Below are 26,192 nucleotides of genomic sequence, written 5' to 3'. Positions count from 1 at the left end.
TAATATGAATCCTAATTAGAAGTGGTTTAGCCTAAAGAAAGGAAGACTAGGATGAGAGTAGGTTAGTAGTTTTCAGGGACATAGGCTGTGGCAGAGATGGAGAGAACTGCCTGTTCTTAACCTAGTTGCTGGAGAAGATAAGAACATAAACTGTAGCAAAGGAAAGTTGGGTTATACATTCAGAAAAATATCGCAGTGGTGAAAAGAGAAAGGTACAGGAAGACACTAAATGGTAATAGTGGGGTCTCCATCACCGGGAGTCTTTACAAGCAAGCTAGTTTGCATCCTGCTACAGAGCCAGGAGAGACTACACAACCCTGCAAAGTGATTTTCAACCCTATTGGTATGCTCTACACTCAACTTTATTTTGCAGTTGCTTCAGGTTGATCCCGTGACTTGCCTAAAACCACATAACGTGTTGTTTTTAGAGCCAGGATTTGCCATGCTTCTTTGACTATTTGCCAGTAGACCTCTCCTTGGACTTTTCTGCAGCACTGCCAGGAGCTAATGCTGCTCTTTCACTTCAGGGTGTTTTTTTCCTGAAGCACAAAACTCTACCTTGAAATATGAGTTTTCCAACTGTGAAGGCCATCGTTTGTTTTCACACAAAACTTGAGGCAGGACAGGAGAAGGTGTTTGTTTTTTGGCGATGCTACCCACATGTGATTTTTGGCTGTGGATGCAGAGCGTGGAGTGGAAAGCCTTACATTCCAGCTGGCTTCACTTTGCAGAGCAGGACTCCTTGCCAGATTTCTCAGGCTGATTTAAATCAGCTCAGACTCTGGCTTGCTCTCTCTTGTGCAAATAGAAAGGTAAGGTGGTGTGCACTGGGGGCCTTACTCCTTACCAAAACCTCTTGAGCTAGATGTTAAAGAATGATTGTGACGGGGCACAGCGCAGAGTGCAGAGGCTGCACCAATACTGTGAAATAAAATATGGCAAAGCCTCTCTGGTCTTGGGAGCAAGTGGTACAGCAGTATTTGCATCCAGACAGATGTTTTTTCTCCAAAACAGGTCAATGGCATGTATCCAGGCTGTTGCCAGCCCTGGTCCAGGGAGTGCTGGTTGGCGTGGTCCAAGACTCCGCTGAGGACTGTGTGAGCATTTAAAGAGTACAGATGATCATTTTGTAGTGCTTGGACCAATGCCCTGGGTCTCTGGAGAACACAAGGAGAAATGTAGTTTATGGGCCTACAGCACCAGTGCTGGGAGGACTTCGTAGCTCAGCTCTGTAGGATGCTCAGGGATCAAATCCCGGGGAGAGGGCATGTCACCCAAATGAAGCCTGTACTGATGCAGCAATTAGTGACTCACATGGGAAATCTGTAGGTGTTCAAACCTTTTAAGCTCATGACATAAGCTCCCTGGAGTTCTCCATGCTCTTTGACTAGATATCCAGTCACTCAGTTTGGAGCATTGAGACAGGCTGGGCGCAAGCCCTAAGCCCATGTCTCTTGTGTTTTGTTCTCTGAGAGCTGGCAGGACTTGTCGTGTGAGCCCAGTGCACCCCTAAGGCCTGGTGGCTGGGCTCAACATGCCCATGTACTTACTGTATTGTGCTGCTTGGGAAACGTTTTGGTTGGGTTCAGTTTTGAGGAGAAACAGATGGCAATAGTCAGCTACGGATGAGGCTGTTTGAAGGCTTTAAAAGGAAATGTTTTCTCCTTGACAGAGGATTGCTTCCATTCAATCAGATTTGATGATAATACTTGTATGGCATTGGAATATTTGAATCTAATGTGATTTATTTGTTTTTTTTGGTGGTCACTGGGTTATATCCTTGGCTATACTATTCAGGTCTGCTGCAGACAGACACAAAGACTGGTCTCTAAAAGTATATTGCCTTCAGCATTTGGTGGATATGGCTTCTCTGCTCCTTCCTTTACAAGTAGGGACTGCTGAGGGTGGTGAAGCTGACAGCCATGTAGCCTGGGGTGGATGTGCTCTGGTTACCTGCTGAAATGATGCAGGCCAGGCTGTGCTTCCTGCACGTCACCTGCCTGTCATGAGCTTGTTTTGGAAGAACCACCTCGGGTCTGAGAGTCGTGCTGTCCTAGGGTAGAGGTATCATTCATTATGTCTTTGGCATGTAAACTGACAGCCAACAAGTCTTCCCATTAGTGTCGTTCATAATTATGACTTTTGCTACTGAGTACTGAAACAAGGCTAGCACATTCATTTCACACAATTCATCACCCAGACATCATCTTTTGCCTCTTCTGCATAACATTTATCTGACATCTGTGCAGTGCTTGAATCCCAGACTATCTCATAATGTCTGTTATATGGCCAGCTGACTGGCTGTGTCCATCCAGGGAAAATAGCAATTCCTCTGTCCAGCCGTTCCTCCCAGGAGGCCAGGACATGGTCTGGCTCACGCTGGGCTGGCAGTGAGAAACCTCAGCTAACTGTGTTCAGATTCCACGGTGGTTACTTCCACACTATGAATGCAGAAGGGCACAACTGTTTTTAATTTTCTCTGTATTTGCAAAAAGAAAATGATTCTTAATCAAACAATTATGAGGGCTTTGTTTGACTAAGCCCCACATTTATTGGCAGCATTCTGCAGATTTTTTCTGCAATTAGTGTTAAGGACGAAGCACAGAACAAAGGAGGTAGAAAGCTGGGTTCAGGATGAATTGCACAGCCAGCTTTTAATCCCTTTCCTTACAGTCTGTCTTTCGTGGCAGCTTGTGTCCATCTGTGTGAATGTGCCAGCACTGGCAGAAACCAGTGGAAGACCTCCTATTGAGCTCTACATTAAGGTGTCTTGGGGCAAAACTTCCATTAATTATTTCTATGAGGAGTTTGTACTCCCCAGAGTCAGAGCTGGGCCTGGGAGGACAGCCCTGGTAGGGAAATACCTGGTTTTAAATTGGGTGGAAGGTTTCTGTCTCAAGAGAGCTGGAGTGCTTGTAAATCTCTGGCTGTTGACCTCTTTAGTGGAAGTGGGGAGATGCAGTTCACCCCTTCTGTGGGTGATCAGCTTTTTAGGACTGTCTCTGGCTCCACATGCTCAGCACTGATACGGACTTTTTTCCTCTTGGACTGTTTCTCCTGATGTTTTTCCTGGTAGTGCAGTCAGTGTCGTTCTTGTTGGAAAAAAAAACTTGATAAATACCAGTAGAAGAACAAGAAAACAAATAAATGCAAAACGTGCCTGTAGAAGATGTTCCCCTTTAAATAGATGAAGGTACTGGTCTCAGGTAACTCCATCAGAAATCTGACTTTTGTTTTTCAGTTGGTTAAACTGAGAAGGAAAAAGCAGTTTTAATGTCAGACTATACCATAATAGTTTTGCAAAAATATAATCGTGATTAATTGTGTACAAGCATGGCTCTAAAGCCTTACTTAAACGTACATGGATGGAGGATGAGAGTTTCCACATAGGAAGCTGTCTTACATCCGTGCTGTTAGCTCTAGCACAGCCATGACTGGAGAAGGGCACCGATGGGAAACAGTCCTTGAATAGCTCATTAAATCAAATGATTGATACAAGTGTGGCTTAAGACTAAGTTCCACTGTAATTTTACCCAGTGGTTGTAACGGTATTTAAGAGAAATCTTAGGAACCCAAGAACATGGGGGAGGTTCGCTGCACATCTATCATCTATTTTAGCTCTGTCATTTGCATCATTTAATTGAAATATGGAAAGATTAAAAGTCAAAGACTTCCCTTTGACATAAAAAGGAGCAACGTTTATGGCTTGAATTTGACCCAGGAGACTATTTTATCTCACCATCTCTCCCCTAAACCCTGCTGGTCTCTTTGATGGATGAAGTGCCCACTATAACATCCTTGCACAATCACAGGAGCCTGCTGGACTCCCTAACACAACCTTTTTGTTCTTTGTGTTTAAAGGGAAAGGAGGAGTATTAGGGAAAGATATGGTAATATGTTTCCTTCCTGTTTCTGGGCAGTAGCGGCTCTACGCTGTGTTAATAAATTAGTTTGATAAGAGTGTTTAGCTAGGGCCAACCGAGTTCATTCTCTTTTATGGTGGAGGCTGAGTGCTGCTGCCCGTGTTGCCCTGACAAGTCGAGGGGATGTGTACTGTTCCACGGGGGCAGATGGTGCATCACAGATGGTCTGCCAGAGACAGGTAGCTCTGTATACAAGAGGTTTTTTTTGTGTTACAAACATGGCTGGAACACATGAGCAGGGACAGGTCAGGGAAGCCAAGTGAATATTTTCAACTGTTTTTCCCCATGGAGCATTTTGCTTCTTCTAGTGTTTCTAAAGGGCTGTCCATTTGTACCATGCATAGCTGGTAACATCCCTGAGCTGAGTACATGTCACGGCCCTGGGTCTGGCTACTGTCCTGCAGGGCTGTCCCAGGTCCCTTCACTGGGGACAGACAGCAGATCCAGCTTCTTTCTTGGCCTGACACATCTCCAGGTCATCAACGTCATGTCTGTTATAATGCTATGGACCTGTGAGTCCATGTCCCAGATGCTTTGAGTCCTGAGGAACAGTCCTGACCTCCCAGACTAGCCCAGCTGCTTAGGCTTCTGTGTTTTTCTGTACTGATGAATAAAACCATGCCAAAGCCCAGGAGCTCTTGCCACTGGAACTCAATGAGTGGTCCCGCTTAGTTGCAGGTGCAGTATTTGGTGTTTGTTGCCCATTCCTGACACAGCTTAGAAGTTAGCGTGGGCTATATGCTATTCCCAGTGGGCATTTTGGATGGAGCCACTGTTTTGAGTGCTAAGAGAGCACAAACGTTGTTAGGCTGTACCAGGTAAACGGTGTGTTTAATTTCCTAGCATCACTGCAACCACAGTTTACTTCTTCCATAACATGTAAGTGAAGCCCAATGCTCTTTGTGTCTTTTTAATGGTTCCAAAAATCAGTTGATCTTTATTTTATCTATCAGAAAATCTTCACGGGTCTAAACAGCACACTAGAAGGACCACACGCATTTCCCTTCCTGGGTTTCTTCATCGCTTTGGGTACCTTTGCATGAAGGTCAGGACCTGCCAATGATGCTAAGGTCATTCCTCCTACGCTTCAATCTGTCTCCAGATCACAGCTTCCCTCTTCCTCTGTGGCCAGGTGCTCATTGCCTGCAGATAGCTGTGGATGTTGTATATTTAGTCTCCGACCTTTCAGAAGAAAGTAAACAAAATAAACCTTCAAACGACATCAGGCCCCTGTTGAGGGAAAAGAATCCTTACTGCCTTTTGAAGACGATCAGCAGAAATATGAAATTTGAGGGTAGCCCTTGTCTCAGTGCACAGCAAGCACCAGTCCTGTGAGAGTAGATTTACAGGGTGGTAAGAAATGCATCAGGACTGTTGCAAGACCCAGCTTCGCAAACTGCTGTGATTCCACTTGAAAAAGCCATTCTACGGATGATATTTCAGAGTTACCACTGATATGTTTCATTAAATGCCTGAGTTTGAATAATGCTGTAGCTGTTTCATCCCTTTTGTCAGCCAGTTATATGGAGACTAGACTGACGATAGTTTTTGATTTCCAGCTCTGTGAAACTTGACATCATAGCAGTACTTAGGTGCCTCCAAAACCTGTGCTGCTCTTGGGAAATTGTGAAGGCAGTTCTTTGCACTGACTATTGTACAAGCATAAAGATAGCATTTCTTCTACATACCGTGTTTTTAATTAGAGTGTGCCTCTTTCACAACGTGCCCGACTTTGAACTCTATTTGTCTTAGACTTTCCATTACCTGGGATGTAATTGGAAGTGAACTATTTGCTCAAGGGTGAAGAAAATAGTTTTTATGCAAGATTATTTTCTTAAATACAGATTGTGTTTGAGATAGGTTCTCCATTTTTTCACAGAGAAAAGTCTGAAGCAACTCAAAGACGGAAAGCTCAGACTAAGCAGAATACTGGGCCAATTCTCACCCTCCACCAGAGTAATTTTAATGGGATGGTACAGGAGTAAACAAGGTAGCAATGTAACAGATTTCTGTAGTGGACTTGCTGAAGTTCTTGCTCAACTAGGAGAAAGTTAGGAAGGAGTTTTACCAGAAAGTAAACCAGAGATGAGTCTCTTGCCTTATTCCAGTGAAACAGCTAATGCTTTCATCTTTGTTCAATTATTTGTTTGCATTCCCACACTGCCTAGGAGACATGGGCATGAATCACAGCCCTCTCCTGCCAGGCTGAGGTCAGTTTTAATACTTTAATATCGGATAAATCTCCTATCAGCAGTCTGTATCTGGCAGTCAACAAGTTAACAAGTATTTTTCTCCTACAACTGTTATGATCCCAACCAGTTATTAGCATTAAGGTAATTAAGGTGGATACTTCAGATTTGAAGTAACGTGGATGGTTACTGGAACTGCAATTAATAACAGCTTGTCACTATAACCTGAGCAGGTTGTGAGGTAGATTTTATCCCATGCAGTTGAAACGATAAGGATTCATTTTCGTTTGGAGGACCTGACACTTTTATTTGTGAGCCGAGTGAATCCTGCAACATGTCTTCAAAGAGAAGGGCAGACTCTCTGTTGGTATAAACCACAGTCATCCCAGCATGGGACAGAAATACTTTGATGGACTATATGAGTTTCTTTGCTGTTTATAGGGTCTCATAAACCATCCCTGTCTATACCACCTCCTAGAAATGTGCTTGTTAAAGGTTTAGTTATTCAAAAGATGTTCACAGGCCCTTTGCGTTCGATTAATCCTTTCATCTGATGATAAGATATCAGGGTTGGTGGGCTCAAGATAGCCAGTAGAGGGAACAAATACACTGCGCGATACAGAACATTATATTCCACTTGAAAGAAGTGGCAACTTAAATTGAGTGCATGCCAGATAAAGGGTCTGCATTGAGTTCAAGTTACTAGCAGCAAAGGTATGTGTTAAAGTCTTAAAAAGATTTTAAGAGTCCCCTAAAGGAAGCCTGAAAATAAAGGTACCACATCATGGAGTGTGTACTAGAGGCCCTATAGATCTTTGGCTGTGAGTTAGCAATCTGTATTTCCTAGGGAATGTGTAATAAGAAGCACTTTTAAACACGTAACAGATGAAGATACGTCTCCATTTACTCTTTTAAATGGATTGAATTCAATCACTTTGAAAGGTGAAGTAGGTAAGATGACAATTAACAGGCCTTGCTACCCAAACAGGCAGAAACTGGACCATGCTTGGCAATGGTCACTAAAAAAGGAGTGTTGCTGACCTTCCCAGAATGACTGCCCTGGGGCTTGGCTAGGGTGGCAACGTGGTGAAGATTTTCCAGTGAATCAAGTATTATGAGTAGCTGGGATGTGTCAGACCTGCTATTCTCTTCGAGAGGTGTCAAGGGAGTCCCAAGTAGCCCTGAAATAATTTTTCCATTCATTGGCGGGTAAGATTCAATTCAGCATTATTTAGCTCAACTAACAATGGAATAAATGAGATAAGCCTTTTCCCCAGTTATGTCCTACACCCCAATATCTCTATATAGGTGTATATATATACATATTATATATAACTTTTGTACTTGCAGCTCAGTCTTGCAAAGCCTTAATCACACTAATAGAGGCATTTAACTGGTTAAACTGGGAGACCAGTCAGCCTATCTGTATAGCTGATGGAGGAATGAATTAATCACCCATCCCATCTCAGTAAGTGCCTTCAGCTACGTGGTGCAAGTCCAGGTACCATCTGAGAAAGGGACTTCCACATAAATGAATCTTAGTTACTTGTGTGAAGGGTAGAAAAGAGCAGACCAGAGTGCTCGAAATAGTGTCCTCACTGAACATTTCATAAAGCCTAACAGAAACAAACATTTAGCTTTTGAAACCTTGAGTTCTCTTAAAAAATCATTATTAAGTACTGGAAAGCTGCCACAACTATCCAGCGCTGCGTATTCCCACAGTTTTTTCCCGTGCTCGCAGATTGTGCTTGGTGGAAGTAACTGCAGGGCAAGTTGCATAAGAGCATAGGGTAGGTGCTCAGTAACATCCTTGCTCTGCTAAAACAAAACCCTGGCATTGTTTTCCATGGTGTGTGTCTGCTTTTATGTGGTGGCAAGAAAGTGACTATAATTTGCTGTTCGAGAGAACTGGCAGTTACTTGCAGTAGCAATTGTAGTAACACTCGAGCTCGTAGTCCTTACTGCTCCCTCAGGATATGCATGGAAGCAAGATGATGCACGCTACGTGTTTTTCTACCAGAAAAAAAATTACAAAAAACATGCAAAGAACTTTTCACAGTCTACAAGCCAGATAACTTAAGGCCAATGGTGTGTGTTAGAGAGGCTCTGCAACTTAAATGTACTTATTTAAAAAAGCAGAGGAGGTTTAATACTCTCATAATTCAAAAACATCTGTAGAATTTATCCTCAAACTTTTCACTGGGCTCAGGAAGTCTCATCCCCAGAGGAGGATGTCTCACAGGTTATAACCATACGAATAGGAGGATTTATATTAAAAACAGTTTTGCCACTTTGTTCAAAGATCTTTGGATTTCAAGTTTGTTATTGTAGTCTGGCTTCTCTCATAAGCCAAGTCCTGTACAATGGAAGCTGCATCAAGCTCTGTATCTTAAACTGCATCGTACTTTGGTTCGGTAAATATTAATTTACATTAATCTGTGTATAACTGTAGGGCATATAGCACTGTAGCCACCTTATAAGGTTTCGTTCACTTTAAATCCTTATTCCAGTGCTCTTGCTAAGCTTTCCTTGTGCAAGGTTTCCAGCTTGGGCATCTTGTGGGATCCTGGGAACTGTCACACTGAATCAGACATCTGACCAGACAAAGTCATTGCCTTTAATGGCAGAGGTTACCAGCTGCTCGCTGGACATTTCTCAGCCCTTGTTATCAAGGCTCCGCTATCTTTCTGGAAAACAAGTCTAGCCCATTGTGTAGTTCTCTGTTGTTTGATTACTGGGAAAAAAAGCTGATGAAATGATAAAGAACTAGCACACAATGTTGGGTAAGTAGTGCTTAGTTAAAAAGAAAATATTTTTTTTAGAGAGCATAGCTCTACTGCTGTAATTACAAACATTTTTAATTAGACAAGAGGAACAAATGGGAAGCATCTCCTGCCTATGCCTGCCAGCAGACACGGAGACAAACCATGTGGGAATGTCTGGGGAAATGCTGGTTGGGTATTTTGTTGTTGTTTGCTTAGGGTTTTTGTTGTTGTTGTTTTTTTGTTTTGGTTTGTTCTCTTTTGTTTTGTTTCTTAATTAGTTCTTTTCTGTATCACTTCTCTGATGCGCTACAGGTCTAGGTGTATTACAGGATGGGTAATGCTGCATAAGAGATGGGCACAGACAATTCCCTAAATGTCCATCTCACTGAGTAGACTCAGAGGAGGAATTACATTCCTAACTCTTGGAATTTAATGGTTGGATTGTGTCAGGCTAGTGGTTGGCTCAGATGCTGAAGCATGAGGCTTCTTACACTTTATTTGGGGTAGGGCAATGTAGCTGTGGATGTCCTTACCATCCCTGGTACCTTCTTTTCTTCTTTGACTCCTTCTCTGCCTTCCTTGTCTTGTTCCTGGTGGAGGCTGGCATGGCTTTTCATCAGCTCCAGACTGTTTCAGGGCTTCTAGTCCTTTACTCCATGCCATTCCCCTTACTTTATCTTGGATATCCTTGTATCCTTGGTTTCTGGAAATTTGCAGAGCTGCAACCACTTGGGTATGTGTTGGCATCCTGAGCACGGAGACTCTCCTCCACCACTGGCAAGCTGTTCTTCACATGAGCAATGCCTTGGCTCTGAATCAGCCACACTTGAACACACAATTCTTACAGTTCTGTCAGCGTCCTGTGAGCCACACATTGTGTCACATATTTTCCTGAAAAATAGATAAGCTGCACAAAAGGCTTTTCTGCCAAGGCCAAAGCCTAAATAAGCCAAAGACAATGGTTCTGTACTATAAAAGTAATTTACAGTAGTAAAGTCCTTCATGCAGTATTAAAAGATTGTTTAAAATGACTGAGCATGATGATAACTAGTCACTAGTGGGGTTCTGCAGGGCTTCATTTTAGGGACAAGTTCTCTTTGATGTTTTCATTAATGACTTGGAGGCAGGACTTGAAGGTGTGCTGAGTTAGTTTGTGGATGACGCTAAATTGGGAGGAGCTGTTGAATCCCTTGAGGGTAGAGAGGCCTTGCAGACAGATCTTGCTGAATCAGAGGGTTTGGCAATCACCATCCACATGAAATTCAACAAGTGCAAGTGGTGGATTCTACACCTGGGATGAGGCAGCCCTAGCTGTATGTAAAGATCTGGGGAAAAGAGGCTGGAGAGGCCCTGCTTAAAGGGATCTGGTGGTTCTGGTTGACAAGTTGAATCTGAGCCAGCCGTGTGCCCTGGCAGCCCAAAGGGCCAGCTGTACCCTGAGTGCATCGGGCCCGGCATTGCTAGCTGGTTGAGGGAAGGGATTGTCCTGCTCTGCTCTCAGAATCACAGAATCATCTAGGTTGGAAGAGACCTCCAAGATCACCTAGTCTGACCTCTGACCTAACGCTAACAAGTCCTCCACTAAACCATATCACTAAGCTCTAAACCTAAACATCTCTGCACTGGTGTGGCCTCATCTCAAGCACTGTGTGCAGTTTTGGGCACCACATTATCAGAAGGACATAAAACTATTAGAGAGTGTCCAAAGGAGGGCTACAAAGATGGTGAAGGGTCTGGAGGGGAAGATGTATGAGGAGCATCTGAGGTGCCTTGGTTTGTTCAGCCCAGAGCAGAGCAGGCCGAGGGGAGGCCTCATGGCGGCCTGCAGCTCCCTCACGAGGGGAGCGGAGGGGCAGGCGCTGAGCTCTGCTCTCTGGGGACAGCGACAGGACCCGAGGGAACGGCATGGGGCTGGGACAGGGGAGGGTCAGGCTGGGTGTGAGGGAAAGGTTCTGCACCCAGAGGTGGTCAGGCACTGGGACAGGCTCCCCAGGGCTGCGGGCACAGCACCGAGCTGCTGGAGTTCAAGAAGTGTTTGGACAACGCTCTCAGACACAGGGTTTTGGGTGGTCCTGTGTGGAGCCAGGAGTTGGACTCCACGATCCATGTGGGTCCCTTTCAACTCAGTATGGTTTATGAATCTATAAAAAAATATGAATTTTGTCAAAATTTGAAATTTAGCATCACTGTGATCCAAAGTGGAGTGGATATACTTACATCATTGCATAAAACTACAGTCTGTAATAAAATTCTCCTCTGAAGAGATCAACTGACTGGTATTCTCAATAATACATGAGAAATCCATACATGAGTGGGCTGGTTTGCAAAGTATCAGTGCAAGTATGTGCTAGATGCAGTTCAAACGGGGGAACAGAGAAAGCCAGAAGAATGCTGCCACTTGTGGAATTGAGGGTACATAACTGAATGGCCAGATTCTGAATGTGCTTGGCACGTAAATAAGGGGAAGTTTGCCTAACTCTGCAGGGTTACCTCCATATGTGAGTGGTGAGCCAGGCTTCTGTTCCCACAGCAACCTTGCTGATGGTAGCTACCCCATGCTTCTAGCAGTAGCTGCTGGAGGTGACGTTGAGTTTGATTGTTCCCTAAAATATACAGCTGCTGCTTAGGAGTGTAAAGTTGCTGTTGTGGTCTCCTCTGGGTCTGGTGGAGGTTTGATGCAGCTGGACCGCCAGAGAGGTCTTACAGCTACACCTGGCAGAAGGTCCTATGGGGGGTGTAGCTGAATACAGTGGAATTTGGACAAGTCTCAGCTTGAGTCTCGTCCTCCTAAAGACGTATTATCTAGTGAAAATGCAGAACTCTACTGACTTCAGCAGCAAGCAGAAATCTACCAGATGAAAGTAGCTCTTCGTATCTGCAGATATCTCTTACAAGGCTTTCTTCCTTTTGATCCATTTTTCTCTCCAAATAGAACATGTAGGGAGCAGACTGGTGCATGCGATGCTTTCCACTGTGCCCTTTGGAGACAAAAAGCCACATCAAGCAAGAGATTTATGAGTTCCTGGCAATAGATGCTTCGTATTCTGTTATTACATTTAAGATGATGAAAGAAGAACAACTAACTTTCATGACTATGAAAGCAGAAGGAAAAGTGCCTGTGGATAGATCAAGCACATGCATCATTGGCTAGAAATTAAGGTGTTTGTAGCTTCAAATCCTGATCTGAAAAGTTCAAGATAGAAGAAAAATATCTGAGTAAAAGATGTGAAGCAGTTTGTAAGATTTTAACTCAGATACACCCAGGAGAATAAATCCACAGGTAACATTATGATTCATTAACTACCCCTAATTAGGCTCCTAAATTTAAGTAGACAGAATCTCCCCTGGAGGGTTTCAAGGCACCCACCTTTCACTGTTGTGACTATACAGGGAACTTAGGAATGTAGCTTCTTTAAGGAGGACTTCTTTAGGGCACACATATGTTGAATGCCCAAATGAGGTGAACTAGTTCTTTTGATAAGGTTATTGCATTTCTGGAAATAGGAGAAAACAAGGGGGGAGGTGTCCTGCAAGTCATGTGCAAGAGAAGGGAGAAACCGGGAGGGAGCAGTGCCTGTGCATGTCTCTACCCCATGAATAGCCTCAGTCAGATGTGCCCTGTGGTACCTTCATCTCCTAAAACCTCTCACGTACATCACAGACACATCAGAGTCCCAGTGGACTGCAGGAGAATCCGCCGGGAGAAACAATGAGACTGAGAGATTTTTTGTTGTGTGGGCTTTGTTTCTGGACCAGAAATGCTTCCACTTCTGAAGTTACTTCTCTGATTGCAGCTGCGTGAGAAAAGGATGAACATCTTTTCCGTGGAAAACAAAAAAGATAAGAGGTTGTCTGCCTTATATTTATACCCTTATTGCACAACCTTTCTGTAGTGAGCTGCTGTCAGAAGATGCAGCAAAGAGCAAAGTGTCTGGGCTTCCTCAGGAGTGGTCTTGGCAGAGATCTCCAAAAGTTTATAGGAGCTGTGCCAGGCATCCCAGCTTGTACCATTTCCCACCAGCCCAAAATTCACTGGAAAAAAAGATGGATTTCTGCTTTGGGCAGTGTCTGTAGGGAGGGGCAGGGGAGGAGGGCCCTGGTGCAGGCTTTGGGCTCGGAGAGGTGTATGTGGGTTGGTTACGGCAGGGCTATTTTCCCAGACAGTCTCACTTGATTTCCACGTGGTGCTTGGAAGTGGACTTACTGTAATTGGCATGAGTCATTTCCTTGTTATCGGTGGTTTGGAACCACCATGCAGAGAGAGCATGCCTGCAGTAGGCTGAGTAACTCCCTCTTTCTCTGGGATGTTGCCTTCAGTTTCAGGATTACAGACCATACCAGTGCTGGCTGAAAAATCTCCCTTTTATCTCCCTTTTCAAAATGAATAAAGGAGAGGGAAAGGTCTTGAGTACTTATGTTTGTTAAATATCTGCTCTTTTTTTTTTTTTTTTTTTGGGACTGATGATTTTACATGGCAATGTGTTGATCAAATTCCAACTTATAGGCTTATGTTTTGTTGCACAAAGTCCCTTCGCATCCTCCTGGGTCACTTTACACTTTTTATGTAAACTGTACCATACTTTAAATGTGATATAGGCTGCCCGAAGGTATAATATGGCTTTGCAGCCAAGGCATAGAGCTGATGTCCAGTGCACTCAACCTGTTTTATGGGAGTGCCCAGGCCATGTAGCCACTCATGGAGACATTTGAGAACTGCGGGGTCTGATGGTCTCCTATCTAGTATTATAGCTATACCTGACAAAAAGCAACAGCTCCCCTGCCAGATGAAGGGGGAATGTCTAGTCACAGGGCAGGATTTCAAGGTAGGCTTTGAATGTCTGATGTGACAGAGGAGACTATGACAAAATGAAAACTCTTGCCACATGATGCTAACTGAAAGTCATGTGAAAGGGCTACGAGGGGCCACAGACAGCTGGAAGAAATTTCAACCTGCACCTTGGCCATGCCTGAGACCCTTGGGAAGGAGCCAGAAGGTTAGGCTGTGCCTTAATTTACTTTTCTTGATCAAATTAGCATCTTCAACTCCCATGTTCCACTCTTTATGGTGGTGTTACTGTTGTCACCAGGTTCAGAGTGTTTTCACATACGTGACTTTTCCTTTTTCCTCTGTGATTATATTGTTGTGCAGTCAAAATCCATTATTTTAATATAAATTGTTGACTGATGGCTTAGTGAATTTAGGTTTTACAGTACATAAAGCACTTCCAGTTCTGCAATTTTAGAGAGGCATGTACCTTACATATGTGCTAAGGAATTGCTTTCTTTTAGTAGTTCAGAAACATGAATGATCCCATTTCTGGACAGATGCTGTTTACTTTCAAGTCTCAAACAACAATCCCTTGGAGCTGCCAGCTCTAAAAACCTGCAATAGTTTGTACTGGGTGTTTACTCACAGTATTTTTATTTTATTTTTTATAAATATGTTGAGCGTCAACAGTTCCTGGCCCCAACCTGCCCGGATAAAAGGTTTGCTTGTAATTTTCATTGGTGAGAGAATCATGTTTTGTTCAAACTGCACACTGCCTCAGTCATTCACAGCAGGATTTGCTGAAGGTCCTGCAGATCTGCTTTAATTTTACTGAGCTCATGGACTGGAAATGCACAAGTGAGTATATAGTGGAGGACTGGAGAATGACAAAGCCCCCGTCTGTATGTTTTTAAGAGTGAGCTTTCACTGATCTCCCCTCCAAGTGACTGATCTGTGTATATAGTGGAGGTCAGGGAGTGAAAGTCTTTAAACATGTTTAGGACCAGATCAAGCATCAGGAAACACCAAATGATGAAATTAGCAGAGTTTGAATGTGAGGCTGGACTACAGGGAGTCTGAATTAGTTTCCTTTCTTTGGCACAGATTCCCTCTGTGAGATTGGACAAATTATTTTGATATTTAAACACTTTCAAAACTGTCCCTAAGCCAGTTCCCCATCTGTAAAATTTGGGGGCTGTAACAGCCAAATGTTTTGTTTAGGGGAATAATATATGCGCTTCAATTGAAACACTCAGCAGTGTATTGGAGTAGAGTTCCTGAGAAAGAGCCATATTCCTCTTCAAAATAATCCCATGTGGCAAGGAGCCGAACCCCCAGAACTGGAGTGTTTAAAACTAGACAGATCAACATAGTAGACAAAATACAGCAAACCATCTTGATTAACAAAAAGGCGAGGTGTTGGCTGGCATTTTCCATCTCTTAGCACTGTAATTCATAATTTTGCTGCTTGTAGGCATAGCAACTCTGTTTCCTGGCCACACAAGAGAGTGCTTGTGTGAAAATCCCAGCAGAAGTAGGCTCCACCACGTACAAATAAGGATGCTGTCAGCAGCAGCAGCACATGCCTCTTCACGCTGCCATGCCAGTTGCTTGTACTCAAGTCCGATGGGTCTGCTGTACCAGCCAGAGCACGCTTTGGCTTTGATTTTCATTTGATTTTCGTTTTCCATTTCAGGGGGAAGGTGGCAGGCAGTGGTGGTGAGGATGCGTTGTGGGATTAGTACCACTAATTCATTGTAAACGGGTAATGCAGGTCTTGGTTTGGGAACTGGAATAAATTATTGCCAGCACGATGTTGATTCAGACAGATGAGCAGTCTTCCAGTAGGAGCAGTGGGAGCAAGGAGCCGGAACTGCTTTTAAAACAGACACAGAGGGATGGTATAAAGATTTTAAGCCCTGCTCAGCTGCCTGGCCCATGTTATCTGAGAATTTCATCATTTGGATAAATGCCCACATCTCAATGTTGATTGCTGCCCCTTGAAAGACTGAAGGTCCCCAGAAGTCCCCCAAGCATCTCCTCTCTTCCAACTCATCCCAACTCATTTCTCATCCATATTTCAAGGTGCAAGGCTCATGACTATCGGATTTGTTAGCATTTTGATTGAGGGCCCTGTTTCATTCCCACTTGTCCTCATATTTCACTTGTTCTGCTGACTGAGTTGTGTTAACTTCTCTGCTTGATTGAATGGAGCAGGCTGAGTGCCAGCCCTTCCCTGCCCGGATTTTTGTGCTGAATGCTGAGATAAGACTAAAATCCCAGGTACTTTTTTTCTGGTGGGTTCAATTACAAATAACTTTTCTTGACACCTTGCTTCAGTTCATGCCATGCTTAATGTCAGATGTACTCCTCTCTGGAGAATTTAAGAAGGGTATTTCAAAGGAACCAGATGTTTAATCTTTCTTGTGGAGTTGGCTGCCACACAGAAGCTAACTGGAAATTGTGAGGTGTTTTGCACTTGAAAAAGCCTTTCCATTTTACTTTCTAAATCAAGCTATCTAAGCTGCGCATGGGTTTAGTGTCATATAAACTAGAAAAAGAACAGACTTGCTGTGTGCCGTCACTTTATTTACTCTTTGCCAATATAGTCTTGTCCTGGCAAAATGTCCTCGAGATGTTTATGGAGTCCAGAGAGAAAAATGGTACCTTCAAATGAAAAAGTCCTAAGTTCATCTGCTGTAGACATCCTGTTTTGCACTAAGTTGCTTCCAGGTCTTTAAAAGGGTTTAGTTGCTGAGATGAAGACAAGAACTGCCTAGGATTTTTAAAAGTACCAAAGCACATGCTAATCGCAGATGTTAAATGTCTGCCTGCTTTTGGGAATTTCTCTACATACATTCTCTACATACATTTCTCTCATACATACACCTGCATTTTTAGGCACCAAATGCTCACTTGGTATTATTCTTTATATTCTCAGTCATCCCCAAAGGATAAAAGCACAACCATAGCCCATTAAGGTGCTGTGACACTTTGTGAGTGAATCCCTCCAACTACTTCTCTGTCCCCACCCTTTCTTAGGATGCTGTTGACTGATTGCTCTGTGATTTATGATGCTTTGTTTTACTCTGTCTCTTCTTGCGGTCCTGTAGGTAGCATTTATAGTGGCTGTGGCACAGCTGCCAAAAGAAAAGATGTAGTTCAATTTCCTAAGTGTGCTTAGGAAAAGATTTATTTATTTTTTTCCCATTTGGCTCGAAGTAGCTGGTGGTGCCACCTGTTCAAAGAAAGACGCAGCTTCACCCAGCCTGTGTTCTGCCCCGGAGACAGACATGAATACTGGGAGGTGAAAGGGGATGTTTATGATTAAAAGGCAGTCTGAAATGTGAAAGACTAGCTCAAAATATACTAAAAATGTGTCTCTGTGTTCCTCTTGCTTCATTTTCTTCATCAGACATATATCAACATGTTACCTGGGATGCAATTTGGATGAAGACTGTTTAAGGGCACATTGACTTGTGTCCTTTAGATGCCTTTCAGGTCCTCAGCCTGAGGTGCAGCGAAAGGTGTTTTTATTTCTGGAGGATGCTGAGCCTTCTGAACATCAGGTTTCCTTTTGGTGTCTCAAATAAGTCACCCGGAATTGTGATTCTCCCTGGCTGTGTGGATGGTCTCTGTTCTGCCCACCTCCTCCCCAGACGTTCTGATATTTCTCTGGCACAGGTATCCCCCTCACTTCTGTTTAGTTCTTAGCAGGGGATATGTTTCATTTGCTGCCTTCCCATCAGAAGACAGTTGCCAATTCTGGTTTCACTAGAAACTGCTGTGCCAGCTTTTTGCTATTCAGGAGCTGTAGGTTTTTTATGTCTGTTTCCTGACCTAGCATGACTCTACTAATAATGTGAGAACTTCAGTGCTGATATCTTGGCAGCCTAATACAGGTCAGTCAGTAAATATAGTTACAATTCTCTTTGCCTCAGCAAAGACAGTAAGTCAAACACAATGTAAACAAGGCGGTTGGATTGCTTCCCCCACCAGTAATATTTGTAGTTATGCAGGCAAATTTAGTGGGCATGATTAAATCTCATGCTTCAGCTTGGCAGCTGATTAGCTGCAGGGGGCAGGCAGGAATTTCCTTTCTGTTCCAGGGCTGCACGCTTTCCAAGTCCTCTTTTGAGCCTGTGCCAAGGATCTCAAAGTGCTTTACTTCTTTAATTACGCTACATCACACCCCTGTGAAGAGTGGAGATGAGAGAACGATCTGCAACAGAGCAGTGGGGAAACTGAGGCACCAGGAGGTGGCAGCCAGCTTGGGATATGAAAGGCAGTGGCCGTTAGACTTGGAGGAAGGAGAGCTGAGCATCCCAGCAGCCCTCCCTTGGGGTTTCTGTGGGTCTAATGAACTTGTACCTCATTCTCAGCAGTCTGGGTCTTTAACACAGTAAAGTCATGGCTCTCTGAAGGACAAAGTGGTGCTTTGATGTACGTATTAGAGTACAGTTACAGAAGGGGATCATATATTTCTCCTCTGGAAATTTTAATTTATTTATTTTGTCCGTCATTGCTCTACTCCTCTGACTTCTGAGCTGAACGACCTGTCTATGTGTTTTTTTCTCTTTATATGGAAAGGCACTTTGCTCAGAAATAGCCTCAGGCATTGGCCGCGGCTGAGGCAGAGAACTGGTTCAGCTCCACAAGTGACTTCAGTGTCTCCACATGGCTTGATCAGTGAATTTACTGCGTGGATTCACTTTCAGTGGGTGTACACTGATGTAGTCACACCGGCTTTGATTGCTTTGCTTGGAGGTACAGCTGAAGAGCTGGCCTTGCAACATCAAGGAGGGGAAAATAGTCTTCTTACTAAGGCACGGTTTGGTCCAAAGAAGAGGCCAAAGATGCTCAGACCCAACTCTTGTAGACATATTAACCTACCTTGCCTGTGTATTGGATGAAACATGGAGCCAAAGGAATTATCTGAGCCTTCACCCTCTTTCTCAGGATAGCAGGAATAGAGAAGGGGTCTTTCCCAGCTTAGCTGAAGCCTAAAGCCCAATGAAGAGTATTTTCAACCCCACAGAGTAGGGAGGATTTCTTGTAGGCAGGGTTTCTTATTCTGTGGTGGATGTTTTAGGCTTTATGCATTTTTGTGGACAGCATCCTCCAAAGGTTGGTTTTGGGAATCCAAAGTGGACAGAAATATCAGCTGTGCAGTTCTGGGCCAGCAACATGATAGCTGGGGAGAGGCAGGGATTCAGGCATACCCAACAGTCCCTCCCCTTTGCTACGGGCTCCCTGCCCAACCCTACACCATGGTAGGAACAGGGCTGTCCAGCTGGAGGACTCCAAACCTCAGGGCTGAGACCAAAGACGAGCTTACCAGCCATTTCAGTGCCTTAGATGGGTGTCTAAATAAGCTGTTTGAATCTGACCCTTCGTCTAGTCTCAACCCTTAATTACAAGTAAACAATATCTTATTCACTTTATAGTTTCTAGCATTTTCTCATTGAACGTCTCTGTGCTGGCATTTGGAGAGCATTCATCAAGTAATGGTACTCATGGTAAATGAGTGTCTGTTTGGTCTGCACATGGTATAATTAAGTATCAGATGAGCCCATAGCATAATGTGATAATTCTCATCCTGACCAGCTGAAATAACTCACTCTAACAACTGTGCTTTTCTTACTCCTCTCTTTCAGTTCCCAGGAAGCTTCTGCATGAAACCCAGCCAGGACCGACCAATTACCAAGGATTTCAGAAGCCACATTTTCCACTGCGGCCAAGGGTGTTTGATCCCAATGTTATAGAGGACGGCGTGTTCCTTTCTGATGTCTCTCCTTCCAATATAGGACGTGCTCTCCCAGGTAGCTATGACTATTGCAATGCTGACTCAACCTAACTGTGGTGTGGTAACTGTTCCCTTCCATCTGCCCTTACAGAGGCTATGTACCTTACCCTGGTTTCTATATTGTACCCAAATCCATGTCAAAGTCAGAAAGAGAGGTTTCGAGGCATGACCACCTACTGACTAAAGTGAACTGTGAAACTCACACTGGGTTTCTTGAAGTAGCAGCAATAGCCATGCATGTCAAAACTCATCACAGAAATACTTTGCAGACCCGTCTAACACAGTGGCAAATCAAAACCAGGGCGGACATAGCAGGAGATCTGCCTCAGAGGGGACAGAGAAGCTTTCAGCTGAGCTTTGAAATATGATGCTATTTTCATAAAATGCAAAGTGAAGAGATATGAATGAAGTCAAATCTTTGCTATCTAGGGACAGGTGAGTAGGAGGAAGGGATGGTGTATGAATAAAGGAAAAGCACAGGTGAACATTTACTGGGTTAGGCAGTGTTTTTGCATTATATTTCCCAACATGCTGGAGACGGTGATGACATTATTTCTGAAATTCCCACCCTATGCTCCCAGAGACTCAGCTTTAGGGAGTGTATGGACAGAGCTACCTTGTCTTTGTCTGTCTCTTGGTAAAGTTAACCCACAGCCTGGATAATCAATCTGCAGGTAACTAAAAGTCAGCAATAATGGATTTGTCAGTTTGGAGGATCTAATGAAAAATTGTCAAGGAGAAGAATTTTAGGTCAGCCTGAAATAAATTTTGTGATCCTGGTGATTCTTTTAAACAAGAAAAAAAAAAGCTGAACTCATTTTCCTTCATCTAAACATTTCACTTCTACAAATGACACATTTTTATTTAGCTTTCGTATTGTTTATTCATTCATTTTGAAAATACAACTTTTCAAACAAAGATGTCGTTTTGATATTAAAAGCTGGAAGATTGTTTCAAAAATAGCAAAAAGAAATATTTGGACATTTCTGCAATCTCCTTTCCCGTTTTATTTCTTTTATTAAAACTATTTTCTAAAGTCTACCTGATATCATGAATAACCTCTGCTATGCTTAAACTGTGTCACTGGCCAAATTTACTGCTAGCTGTAATAATTTTGTTCAACTTTGGTGTAAAGTCACAGGGAAACTGCTTGAGTGAGTGGGAACAGCTGAGAAAGGGTGAACGTGGTGAAGAGAAAAGCAGTGAGGGATTAGGTGAAGACAAAGTCTACAAAGCTAGCAAAGAAAAAGAGGTTCCTTTTAGTACGATCCTGGATTAAATGACACAGGGAGCTGCGTAGCATAGCAACACATGACCCTTATGAAATTATGTTTGTTTGTTGTTTTTTTTTTTCCCTCCTGCATAACCCCAGTCATCTTCTGTCTTCCCTGTCTGTGCTTGTACAGTCCTGCAGATGACAAAACCAGTTCTGTGGTTTTGTGGTGTTCTTTGCCAGAGTATAGTGTATGCAGATGAGTATTAATTTAAAAACTTGTTTGATTACATCTGTTCTTTGGATGTGTCAGAAGTAAAAAAAAAAAAGATTCTTACATTTCACATAAGAGGAGTTATGCATTACTCTCTCCTAAAAGACACCATTTTTGCACAGCTTGGTTTCCACGGGATGTCCAAACCCAGGCAGAAGTGGTGTCATCTGAGCCTTTCCTGGCTGATCTAGTGCATGAATACAGAGCCCCTACAGCTAGTATAATTTAAACCTTAGTCCTAGTGAGATCCCGTGAATGCATTGACAGTGAGGGGAAGGTAGATTGTCAGTAACTCAGAGCTGGACAAGTGAGAGAGCATGATGCAGAGGTCCCAGGTTCATATCCTACCAGCTAATCTATGTTAGCTGGACTTCAATGCAGTGTCATAGAAACCTCTCAAAGACCTATTAGGAACTTGGAGCCACCTACAGGACCACCAGTGGTCCTCTTTAGGATGAGATGTGTGGTTAGGAGATCATCTGACGATTCTCTTCCTTTTCATTGATTGTAAAGGGATTTTAGACTAAGTAATTCAGAGCTAGACCTCAGTATGTAGACATCCTGGGCAGGATTCAGTTGCTTCCACATATATGTGTCATTTGAGATGACCTGGGATGTTCACCTGGCTTCTGGATGCTGCTCTAAAAGGGTGAGAGTTTTCCCTACATCCCTTCTCATATCTGGCAGCTCTGTGTGGATGTCCTGCTGACCCTGAGGTTTCTTAGATGTCTATTTATGAGCAAATACACCAAGCTTTAAGTATCAGCCATGGCGAGAGCTGAATCACTCTTAAGATCTGTCAACTAACAGCAGGGTTCAGTTGCCTCAGTCTAGATACATAGTGCTATGTGATATGCTTTGAAGTATGCAGGACATCTTCAGGAGGGTAGTGGTTTAGTTTGTGGACATGAAAAATTTACCCTTCTTTCAGTGGATTTCTTTGCAGGAACAGTAGTTGAGAAAAACTCAACCAGTTGTATAGACATGGATTGACTGGGCAAGGAGAATAAAAAGAAAGATTAGAGATTATGTTAATATTTCTGGTGCTTACATCTGAATTAAAGTATTTTCCAAAGCTCTCCTGTTGATTTCCTGCTGGCTGTGCCTTTGCCCCTCTGTGCCCCAGTGCCTCCGTTGCATAACTGGTCTGCAGCAGTCACTGTTCTCCCACAGCAAGAGGCTCTTTGGATATTTTTCCCTTCTGCATCTGCCACCCAGGCACCCACATTTGAAAACTTTGCTCGGGGGCCAGTCATTAACACCTTGGTAGCTTGTAAAGTGTGGCTTTCCCAAGGCCATGCAGCTTTTCAGTGGCAGAGATACAACCGTGACCACATTCCTCGGGGCTGATCCCTTACAGCAACACCTGGACATCCATCCCCGCTGCTTCTGTGAGGCAGATTAAGACTTGACACTGCTACACGCATGTTCGTGCGCTCAGTGCCTCTCCATCCAGTATTACCTGTTCTCTTTGACAGCCCTCAATTTCTGTCACTGCTTCCCTGGGCTGTGCCGCTTCCCAGCGCACGCAGCGGGAGGTTGAAGGTGGTGTCTTATTTTGGCAGGTTTTCAGGGAACGCACACAGATCAGGTGAGCACAGACCGTCTCATGTTGTGGCTGCGGTCAGAGAGCCTTTGGTTGTATGGCACTGGTGGTATTGTAGGAGATGGACCCTTCAGTTTCCTGAATTTAATACCTGCAGGTAAATGGGAGCCAGGTGCAAGTCTGTGATTTTTACCTTGTGCCGCTTGGAACCAGACACACGGGGAAAGGAGCCTGGAAATCTGTGACAGCTACCGTTAAACAGCCACGTGGATGGTGGAGCTGGGTCCCGTGCACTGACTTTTTTTGTGTGTTTAAAACAATTGGTGTTTTATAACTAGTGGGGGTGTCTGCCAGCAGATCAAGGTGCAGGGAGTACTCAGCAGTGAGCTGATAAGGTCTGAAAGGGTCGCTTTGAGCCTCCTGGAATTAGCTGTATTCTTAGCTCCGGTCTTCAACAAATAAAATCAAATCATTAACCCATGTTCACTCACCTCTCCGAGGGGGAAATAATGTCTGGGTGAAACACAATGCGAGCAGGCTTCTGAAGGAAGTCATAAACTCAGATCCGCCCTTCCCTGAAAAGGCAGGAGAGAAAGTGCATCTGTTTGCCAGGTGTGGATGGATCGCTGCAGCGTGACACCGGCGGAGGGTTGCCAACTCTGTCGGTGTTTTCCGAGCCAGTGTGCCGGCTTATAACAAGCTTAGCTGATAAAGGCCCCTTTGATTTACATAAGAGAAAAGAAACCTGATTATATATTTGCTGTAACGTAGGTGGGTGTGTTTAAGTGGTGACATGAAAGAGCAGGAGACGGGGGAGAGAAGATGCTGTCTGGATGCAGACAGGGCATGGGCTCGACTGAAGGTAACTGCAAAGGTTTAGTTGCCCCCCAAACGAGGAGCAAATCTGGATGGCTTGCTGCTGAGTAGCTCTGGATTTCTGAATGCAGCTGCTGACCTTGTGAGGATAGGGCAGGACAGCGCTGGTGCACTTGCCTGGTTCCTCATTCCCTTTCTGTTTCAAAAGCAGAGAAGAAGAAAGGGAGATCGGCCACGTTCTACCCTCTGGACAACACCCCCTTCCTGCTTCCTGTGGATGAGACACAACCGCCAGTGTTCACCAGCAGCATGGAGCCCGTGGGCGTTAGCACAGAGATGGCACTGCTCAGCAACATCCTAGCAGCGTACGCCTTCATCACAGGTAGGTCTGGTGGCCGCCACCTCTCTGGGCCCTCAAACGAGCCTATGTTTCACAGCCACCTAGGGCTAAATCCGCCTCTTTGAACTGTTGGTATTTTTCATTCATCTTTCAGCAAATTCTCCCTTGAAAGACCTGACGAGGGCAGCTGTAGCTGACAGTATACAACAGGGTTTATTGTGCTCTGCTCTCCCCTGGATTTGCTCTCATCTGAAGTTGAATACAATGTAATCCTACATGCTGTATTATTCCTAATGCTCCATTTTCCTGGAGATCAAAGCCTGGCACATTAGGAAGGCAAGCCTGTTGTCCTGTAATTTGGAAAATAAGCAGCACTCAGATCATTACCCTGCTTAAGAGAATTTGGCTTATCTTCAGTAGAAGTGTGAAGATGAAGTAGCTTGAGAGTCTGCTTAATTGTATATTTAAATATAGTTTAGAGCAAGATTTCCTTGGATCACAGTTTATCATTCACCCACATGCAGCTTTCAAGTAGCAGAGGAACAGTCTGCCTTAAAGATTGGCGTTAAAAAGTTGCTCTTGAAATAGAGACTGTGTGCTCTGTTCATTGCTTGGGGTCAGTACCATTGATAGCAAAAAGTCCAGCAAAGGCAGGAGATGTAGTGCAAATGTTTTCCTCTTGTGAGGTGCTTTGTCAAAGTAGGGGTTGACTACAGAGTTGGATAAGCCATCCCCAAAATAGGAGGAGCACTGGCTGGGTAACATCAGATGCACTAATTCAACACATTTTAGGGCAAACTACTGCTTTCCACAGAAGGAAGTTTCTTGTGGGATTGCAGGTTGTTCTCCATTTGAATGAAATGTTTGTATGCACCTTGTTTGTAATACTAACTTGTTGCTCTTTCACTACACACTGTTAATAATTCTGTGTACTGCAACCGACCTGCTCACAGTTAGGCTGGGGTCTATATAACTAAAACTCCTGTATTCATGAGCAACAGTTATTCATGTCTTTGTGCCATTCAGCCTTGCTGATTCACTAAATACTAATGCATTTTTGGTTCAATGCTCTTGCTGAGATACCACCATGCTGCTACAGACAAGTATTTGGATTTGAAACAACTAACTCGAGCTTTGCATTTTGGAATGATTGAGTAGCTTAAGAAGAGTTTTTCTGCACATTTAGTGGAGAGTCCTTCTAAAAGGACCATGAATAGCGAATGCAAAGTTCTGGCTTTCTACTCATTGAATGGTCGCACTGGGCCCTGGTTTTTCATGACACCTTGAAGGAGCAGGTAGATTAAGTGGAAGTAGTAATGTTCTTCACAAAAGACGGCTGAAAGGGATATATTTTCATTGCATGGACTTCTCTAAGGAAAAATTAGGAAAAGCAAACATTAAATGAATCTTCTATGTATCGCACTTCCCCCCTTTTTTACCTACATCTGCCATTTTTGACATGAAAAATGCCTTCATTCCCAACTTTACTATAAAATAAAATGCTGTTAACATTATTTTCCCCATCTGAACAGTAATGGGTAGTAGAAGGTTGTAGGATTTATGGCAGGGGGCAGTTGGTACTAGGATTCAGGACTGCTGACTGTGCCCCAAGGACTTTGCTTCCGTTTACCACAGCAGAACTCTTTGACTCTGCATTCATTTTATGGGGCACAAGGCCTCGATTCATCCCCTTCCCAGGGTGTCACTCTTGGCAGGAGTCTCGAAAACTTACTCCAGCACAAGTAATAAATAATGACAGCTTTAACTGTCTTGTTGCTGTGGAACTTGCTTGTCCTCTCACAATGTGGTCTCCTTGTGATGTGTTTGGATTCACTGGATGGCAAATAAATAGGCAAAACTGAGACCTCACAACCTTGGTTTTCAGTGATGAGTTGAGGAGCTTGTTGCTCATGTTTATCAGTGCACTTAACCATGACTGTTAGGTGAATTTTGATCTCAATGATATGGATGTTCAGTTTGTTATTTATCACAAAAATAATTGATGGCTGCCCTATGGATTGAAACAGCAGATGTCCTAAACCATCTTTATTTGCTACATGTAATATAGCCCTTTGATTTTAGCAGGGAGGATAGACTTGGCATGGTTAATTTTGCTATATGTGAGAATGGGGACTTTTAAAACTATGTTTTCAAAGACAGGCTGTGTCATAGGGCACAAAAGTCGTCTGCATAAAACCAAAGCACTGCAAAGCCACCCCCCTTCATCTTGCAGACGCTGAGCAGCAGAACACTTGGAAATTTTCATGCTTGCCTGAGTTTTGAGCCCTGAAGTAAGCTTAAGCCACAGCAACTGTTGATGTTCATAGAGGAGCCACAAAAGTGTCTCAGGAGAGGCAGGGTGCTGGACAGCCAGGAAGACTTTGGTTCTGCTTCACACAATTTCCACCACTCCTAACCACAGCTTCTGTGCCATAGGGAGACATTAATGCAAGAACTGCTATGTTTCATGATACTAAAAACGTCCCTTAGGTACACTTTGCAAACTGAAACTGCTGTATTTAGGTTTCACTTGTGCTGGTGAGTTGGCTCAA

General features: G+C 43.7%; 1 protein-coding gene across 10 annotated transcripts in view; it reads left to right on the top strand.

Moving 5' to 3' along the window:
- Window positions 1-26,192, top strand: part of EVA1A (eva-1 homolog A, regulator of programmed cell death) — a 204,020-nt gene that overhangs the window by 171,615 nt on the left and 6,213 nt on the right. For 8 of the 10 annotated variants that reach the window (XM_083829513.1, XM_083829516.1, XM_083829518.1 and 5 more), the window contains 2 exons: window positions 19,303-19,467; window positions 23,509-23,682. In XM_083829513.1, coding sequence (XP_083685639.1) covers window positions 19,303-19,467; window positions 23,509-23,682 — 339 coding nt within the window. The remainder of the gene's footprint in view (window positions 1-19,302; window positions 19,468-23,508; window positions 23,683-26,192) is intronic. The other 2 variants (XM_083829515.1, XM_083829514.1) reach the window with 1 other exon arrangement.

The sequence above is a fragment of the Anser anser genome (genome assembly GCF_964211835.1).
Source record: "Anser anser genome assembly, chromosome: 3".
Classification (NCBI taxonomy): Eukaryota; Metazoa; Chordata; class Aves; order Anseriformes; family Anatidae; genus Anser; species Anser anser.
This window is presented reverse-complemented; position numbering and strand designations above follow the sequence as displayed.